This window comes from Contarinia nasturtii, unplaced genomic scaffold, assembly GCF_009176525.2.
Source record: "Contarinia nasturtii isolate CC-2019 unplaced genomic scaffold, AAFC_CNas_1.1 Cnas_scaffold_2229, whole genome shotgun sequence".
In the NCBI taxonomy this organism is placed as follows: Eukaryota; Metazoa; Arthropoda; class Insecta; order Diptera; family Cecidomyiidae; genus Contarinia; species Contarinia nasturtii.
In genome coordinates, this window is record NW_022199552.1 from 30,012 (window position 1) to 37,611 (window position 7,600).

General features: G+C 32.1%; 2 protein-coding genes across 3 annotated transcripts in view; both read left to right on the forward strand.

Annotated features, from left to right (window-relative positions):
- The first annotated feature begins 4,402 nt into the window (after window positions 1–4,402).
- LOC116348075 lies at window positions 4,403–5,487 on the forward strand. Its single transcript, XM_031778937.1, has 5 exons — window positions 4,403–4,589; window positions 4,758–4,804; window positions 4,884–4,960; window positions 5,151–5,221; window positions 5,286–5,487. Exons 1-5 carry the CDS (start codon window positions 4,475–4,477, stop codon window positions 5,423–5,425), a joined length of 450 nt encoding a protein of 149 aa, XP_031634797.1. The 5' UTR covers window positions 4,403–4,474; the 3' UTR covers window positions 5,426–5,487.
- Window positions 5,488–6,636: 1,149 nt separating this feature from the next.
- Window positions 6,637–7,600, forward strand: part of LOC116348058 — a 4,028-nt gene continuing 3,064 nt past the window's right edge. For both annotated transcript variants that reach the window (XR_004201751.1, XM_031778911.1), the window contains exons 1-3: window positions 6,637–6,856; window positions 7,005–7,051; window positions 7,133–7,221. Coding sequence is in view for 1 of the 2 variants with exons in the window: in XM_031778911.1 (XP_031634771.1) it covers window positions 6,742–6,856; window positions 7,005–7,051; window positions 7,133–7,221 (251 nt within the window). In the remaining variant the exon portion in view is untranslated. The remainder of the gene's footprint in view (window positions 6,857–7,004; window positions 7,052–7,132; window positions 7,222–7,600) is intronic.

The window sequence follows — 7,600 nt, forward strand, 5'->3', positions numbered from 1 at the left end:
TGTTTACATTAGCACATAACCGCACAAAACAAATTCGGAATGCACAAAAACAATACTTTAATCACTGCGTTTATTGTTTAAAACTCACTTATATCGCTTGTTTCTGCTCTTTCAATAACAAAATCGATTAAAATATCGATGGCCAATGAAAATCGAATATAAATTATGACACAATTGAACACGAAAAACGCATTTTGTTTACGTTTTTTATATCACTCTGTTTATTTTTTTCTAGAGCAAAATATCACTAAAAATCAAATAAATTTCAAGTCAAATTTAATGTTAAATCATTTATTGAATAAATTTAAATAAAATAAAAACCTAAAAACGATTAATAAAAATAAAGTTTTTGTTTTTGGTGCGAATGAACATTTTACACTGAACTCGCAAAATCAAAGTGTAATTCGCTCATATACAATGTAGTTGATTCATCGCCGTGTGAAATATCAGTTTCACCACATTGCAACACAACGCTGGTAATTCAACATTTCGCACGGTGGAGAAACAACTTCAGTGTAAATGGACGAATTACACAAAAAACATTTGTGTTTACACTGTTCAATTTTTCTGAGTAGGAGACGTGCTGATTAGTTTTTGAGCAATATCTGTTGACGGGTGTAATTTTTTTTGGTCCGAATGGATTACCCACAATCCATACATTTTACTTTTTTGATCAATTTTCAACCATTTTGGTGACACGATGGTTTCGTGCTCAGACATGAAATTCAAAATCTGACTTTACGGGATGATTGGACACTACGAGGAATAGATCTGGTCAAATTTTCAACGACATTGATTGATCGATGTAAAACTTAGACTCTGAAGAGGCACTTATGAGAAAAATTCCTTAAAATGATATTCTTTCAATTTAAACGCTGAAAAACTGTGTAGTGGGGTTTTTTTGGCACGAGAAACCCGAATCTTATGTTAGTTTTAAGATGCAATCAATTTTTCGCAGTGTTTCATACAAAAATCCACAAAAAAGGAGTTGGTGATTTTCCTTCATATGAAGTGAGTCTACTGTCAAACGTCAATATATTATCGAACCCTTCTATGAAATGTACAGTGGCGCCACTTTTTGGTACTAAGTAATTCCATAGAAGGGTTCGATAAAATATTGACATTTGACAGCAGACTCACTTTTTCACGAACTTCCTTCATTTTTGTATGAAAGACTTGCCTTTGTGGTACCGTAATGATGTGAAACTTTGAACAGGCTATTTTTTTGATTGAAACTTGGTGTGATTATTTATTTTGATAAGAAAATAATATTCACAAGTTTTCACGGTAATTTAAGTTACTGCAACCATACATAGACCATAATTTCAGTTTATTCCCAAAAATTTCGGTTCCATGCGGAAAAGTCAGCTTGCGTACGTAAGCCTCTTTATTTTTCTGATAGAATACTTACAATACTTAAAATTCTAGTTTTCATTTCTTCATTGAAGCACAGCTACATTACAAGTAATGAATTTTACCCGACGCTGAAATTGAATTTCACCCCACCTGAAAATCATCGGATAAAATTCATTTTTCAGAAATGAACTTTACCCGACGTTCAAATTGACTTTTATCCGACGTCGGGTGAAATTCATATTGAAAATGAATTTTACCCGACTCGCAAAATGAATTTTATACGATGATTTTCAGGTCGGGTAAAATTCAATTTTCACAAATGAACTTTGCCCGACGCTCAAATTGACTTTCATCCGACGTCGGGTGAAATCCATATTGAAAATGAATTTTACCCGACTCGCAAAATGACTTTTATCCGACGATTTTCAGGTTGGGTAAGATTCGATTTTCAAAATGAATTTTACCCGACGCAAGAATTGAAATTTACCCGACGTCGGGTGAAGTTCATTTTCGAAGATCACATTTAACCGTATTAAAAATTACATCAGGTAAAGTTCATTTTCAAAAATTGAATTTTACCCGATATCTCAAATTGAATTTTACCCGACTGTTTTTTACGTCGGATAAAATTCATATTGTGAAAATGAATTTTACCCGACGCTCAAATTGACTTTTACCCGACGTCGGATAAAGTTCATTTTCACAATATGAATTTTATCCGACGTAAAAAAACAGTCGGGTAAAATTCAATTTGAGATATCGGGTAAAATAGAATCGGGTATTATTCAGTCCCCCTTTTGCGAATGGTGGCGGATGTTTCATACAAATTTGCGGACGTTGTCGAATGTTTCATACACATTTTGCGGATGGCGCATATGAAAAGTCATATTTTTACATTCAAAAAGTCAAAGTGATAGATTAGGTGAATCCGCATAAAAAAGAAATATTTGGATAAAAGATTAATTTTAAAGAACGAAAAATGAAGATTGGCAAAGAAACGTCATTTGGTTGGTTCGGTGTCGTTTTGAACATATTATGTTTAATCGTTTTCGAAGCAACTGGTCTTGCCGATGACACTATTGCAGGATCATTCGGTGAGTGTGTGATTTGCTCTCATATGCAATAAAACAAGAAAAACCCTCTGAAGTATTTTTAACTTAAAAAATAACCTCACAGTTGCGTTCTTGGAATTTTGTTCGCCAATTGATGAAAATCTGTAAATATTTATTAAAAATGCCATATTTTCAGTGTACAATTTGATAGGCTGCATCGTTTGGCTTGTTGCAATTCGATTGGTAAATTTACACCAAAAAATACGTTTTTTTCTTCTTGATGTTTTAAATATATAGTAAAAATGTAAATTAAATGTAAATTAAATATTATTCTAGAACTTTCCATTATTGCTGATTCTTCACTTGATCTGGTTTTCAATACCTTTGTCGCTTTGGGCGATCTATATATCATTCGCTTTACATGGGTAAATTCACTGGAATTCTTATTGCAAAATTATTGAATTCCCTCATGACTAACTTTTGTTTATTTTTTAACACAGCGTATTGTCTGGAGATTCTTATTATGGCTATAGAAGTCGAGGTAGTTACTCCTTCTTTTGGTCGGGAGTTTTCATACTTGGTGAGTGAGAAAATTGACAAATTTTTTATATCCAGTTTCGATAATCACATTTTCCTTGACATTTTCTGTTCAATTTCGACAGTCTTGAGTGCCATTTATTATTACTTGGCACTTAAAATTTATTTACGATTCAGAAAGTCCCGTGAATTAAATGGACAAATTATCGCCTTGAATCCACCACCATATACATCGGCGTTAATGACAAAAACTGAAAATGTTTAATTACTTACTCAATAATATTAATGTTATTACTCAGAGTGCCGAACATTTTTCAAAAAAAAAAAGATTTTTTTTTTGCTCAATAAGTGGCAGCAAAATTTTAAATAAGTCAATAATAAATATATATTTTCAATGTAAAAAATATAAATTTTGAATAAATTTCATATAAAACAGTTTTTTAGCCAATTTTTATTTGTTTCATGAGAGAATGAGAGATACTATCTTCTATGTTCCGCTGGTAAAATGTCTGACAGATTTCATTCTGAGAATTTTTATACATCACATCAATGTTTACGAAGAATAAATATGATCAATGATCATTTCGCTTATTATAATCAGAATAAAAAAAAACAACTTGAAAAAACCTCTCTTTGCGTGATTAAAATGATATCAATTTGAATACAACAAAAAAAAAAAAATCTGAATGAATAGAAACCAAAGTTCTATTGTTAACAACATTTAGAGATACTCAGAGAGTAGAAAACGTATCAATAGACATAATGGACATTTGTACAAATAGTAACTATTGATAGGCACTGTTAAATTATAGCGGTAGCGTTTACTACACACACAAAACAGTAGTAGTAGTAGTATTGTTTGAATGTATTGGTATATATGTAGGACAGTTGTTTTGGCACGATGGACCAAATTGCGATATACCAATACATTTAAACAATGCTACTATTGCTGTTTTGTGTGTATTCTCTGAATAAGGAGAATAAAAAAGAATCATCAGCTGTGTTGTGTTTTGATTGTGCATTTATCCCCGAATGTATAATGCGTAATGTTTGTCGATTACGCGCTAGGGTGGTTTCAAAAACACCAACTTTCAGTCAGTCACGCTGATATAAAGACATATTTACAATTCGTAATATTTGAAATGGCCATTTGGTAAATATTGATGCAATTTTATGGTATGTTGAGTCCATTTTAAAATTTGATAGTTTCGACACAAATTGCCCAATTAATCCGCTCACTTTACATTTATTTAGCATTTTAACACAACCAATTCAACCAAACATTTCTTGCAGGGATTTTCGATAGTGTGTAAATTGGCACATACGTTACATATGTTCAAGGACCACCCTATGTCACGCGCATGCATAAATGAATCTATTTTCATAACAGAATAAAAAACCATCCCTTACGAGGCAGATCCCTTAATTTCTCAGTATTTCGTCAGATGTGAACAAAATAACATGCATTCAAGTGAATCCGCACAAAAACAGAAATATTTCGATAAAAAAGTCAATTTCAAAGATAAAAAATGAATGTTCGTCAAGAAGTGTTGATTGGTTGGTTCGGTATCGTTTTGAACATATTATGTGTAATCGTTTTCGAATCAACTGGCCTTGCTGATGATATTATTACAGGATCATTTGGTGAGTGTGTGAATTGCTCTCATATGCAGTAAAAAAAGAAACCCCCTATGGCTATAGTACTATAGTATTTTTAACTTTAAAAAATGACCTCACAGTTACGTTCTTTTGATTTTCGTTCGCAAAGTGGTGAAAATTTGTATATATTTATCAAAAATTCCATATTTCCAGTGTACAATTTGATAGGCTGCATCGTCTGGCTTGTTGGGCTCGGATTGGTAAGTGAATTTGCTACAAAAAATACGTTTTTTCTTCTTGATGTTTTAAATATTTAATAAAAATTGAATGTTATTCCAGAATTTTCCATTACTTTTGCTTCTTGACTTGATCTGGTTTGCAATACCCTTGTCGATTTGGGCTATTCATGTATTAGGGTAGATCGGTTTTGATAGTTTGAATGAATTTTATCTAGGAGGGTCTGTATTTCTTTTTTGAGGAAAAAGAAGGAACTTTTGACCTACGAATTTGTTCAAAAAAATATTCTGACCCTCCGCCGTAACTACAATACAAGATTATTGCCTGCCCTATAATGACTCTCTAACTTTTGTCGATTTTTTATCATAGCATATTGTGTCGAGATGGCTATGGAGGACAAAGAAGTTACTCCTTCTTTTGGTCGGCAGTCTTCATACTTGGTGAGTGCAAAAATTTAGATTTTTTCAAGTTTCGATAATCATATTTTCTATTCAATTTCCACAGTTTTGAGTGCCATTTATGACTACTGGATATTTAAAATTTATTTTCACTTGAGAAAGTCCCGTCAGTCAAATAAACAAATTATCACCTCGAATCCACCGTCATATACATCGGCATCACTGACAAAAGCTGAAAATGTTTAATTACTCAATATTAATGTTCTATTACTCGAAGTACTAAGCATTAAAAAAAAGATTTATTTTCTTCCTGCTCAATAAGTGGAAGCAAAATTTCAAATAAGTCAATAATAAATTAATATTTTCAATGTAATATAAATTTTGAATAAATTGCATATAAAACAGTTTTGCATCAAATTTTATCTGTTTCATGAGAGATGCTATCTTCTATGATCCGCTGATAAAATGTCTGACAGATTTAATTCTGGTAATTTTCATACATCACATCAATGTTTACAAAAAAATATGATCATGTCGTTTATTATAGTCAGAATAAAAACCCTCTCTTGCAAGAATAAAAAATGGTATCAATTTGAATGCGGCTCAAAAGAATAAACACGTTTCTGAATGAATAGAACCCAAAGTTACTATTTGTGACCATAACAATTTTTGTAAACTCTAATTTGTAGAGTTAGTGGGTAGAGTTTTCTACACACACAAAACAGTAGTAGTAGCATTGTTTAAATGTATTGGTATATTGCAATTTTACCAATAGATCTTGAAATATCTATTGGTATTTCCATACTATCGTCACTATAACAGGACAGTATTGGCAATTGTTTTGGCACGATGGACCAAATGACAACTGCACTGTTGTAGTGACGATTGTATGAAAATACCAATAGATATTTCAAGAACTATTGATAAAACTGTAATATACCAATACATTATGTATTTTCTGAATAAGGAGAATAAAAATGAATCATCAGCTGTGTTGTGTTTTGATTGTGCATTTATCCCCGAGTATAATGCGTAATGTTTGTTGACTACGCGCTAGGGTGGTTTCCAAAACACCAACTTTCATAGTCAGTCACGCTGATATAAAGACATATTTACAATTCGTAATATTTGAAATGGCCATTTGGTAAATATGACTTTGAAATCATGTTTTTTCAATAGAATTGATGCAATTTTATGATATGTTGAGTCCATTTTAAAATTTCATAATTTCGACACAAACACTGCCCAATTATTCTGCTCACTTAACATCTATTTAGCACATTAATACAACCAATTTATCCAAATATATAGCGGCAGGGGTTTACGATATAGCGTGTAAATTGGCACATATTTTACATACATTAAGGACCACCCTATTTCATGCGCATGCATAAATGAGTCTATTTTCATATTTACCAAGTCGCAGTAAGCAGTATTTCGTCAGAAGTGCACAAAATAACAAGCTTTTTCACAGTGTTTCCTTCGAATGCCAATATTCCAAACGAATCCGGAAAAAATATAAATATTTGAATAGAAAAAAAGTTTAATTTCAAAAAAGAAAAATGAAGATTCGTCCAGAAATGTTAATTGGTTGGCTCGGTGTCGTTGTGAACATATTATGTTTAATCGTTTTCGAAGCAACTGGCCTTGCCGATGACAATATTGCAGGATCATTTGGTGAGTGTGTGATTTGCTCTCATATGCAATAAAACAAAGAAACCCTCTATAGTATTTTAAAAAGATGACCTCACAATTTCGTTCTTGAAATTTCTTTCGCCAATTGGTGAAAATCTGTAAATATTCATCAAAAATTCCATACTTTCAGTGTACAATTTGATAGGCTGCATCGTCTGGCTTGTTGGGCTCGGATTAGTAAGTTGCACCAAAAAATACGTTTTTTTCTTCTTGATGTTTTAAATATTTAGTAAAAATGTAAATTAAATTTTGTTTCAGAACTTTCCATTACTGCTGCTACTCACATTATTTTGGTGGGTTGTGCCGTTGTCGATTTGGGCTATTTATGTATCATTTAATTTACATAGGTAAATTCACTGGAATTCTTATTGCAAGATTATTTAATGCCCTCATTACTCCTAACTTCGGTCGATTTTACTTTTGGTGTGTAAGGTAAAGTATCGGAATCGGTCAAAAAATTAACACCCTCAAAAATGTGTTTTCTGGGTGTTTTTGGGGCCAAGGAATACAAATTTAGTGTTTTTTCGATGTACCAATGTATGTGCGTACCCTGTACCCTGTACGCAATAATTTGTTAACATGATAACTTTCAAACAAGAAAAGTAATTCAAAATCTGACTTCACAGGATGATTGGGGGACTTTGATTGATAGAGTGAAGTGTCATGTCTGGTGTGATGCCCATGGCCATCCATGGGGAAAATTCAATTTTTCTTCCAAAAGTCGTA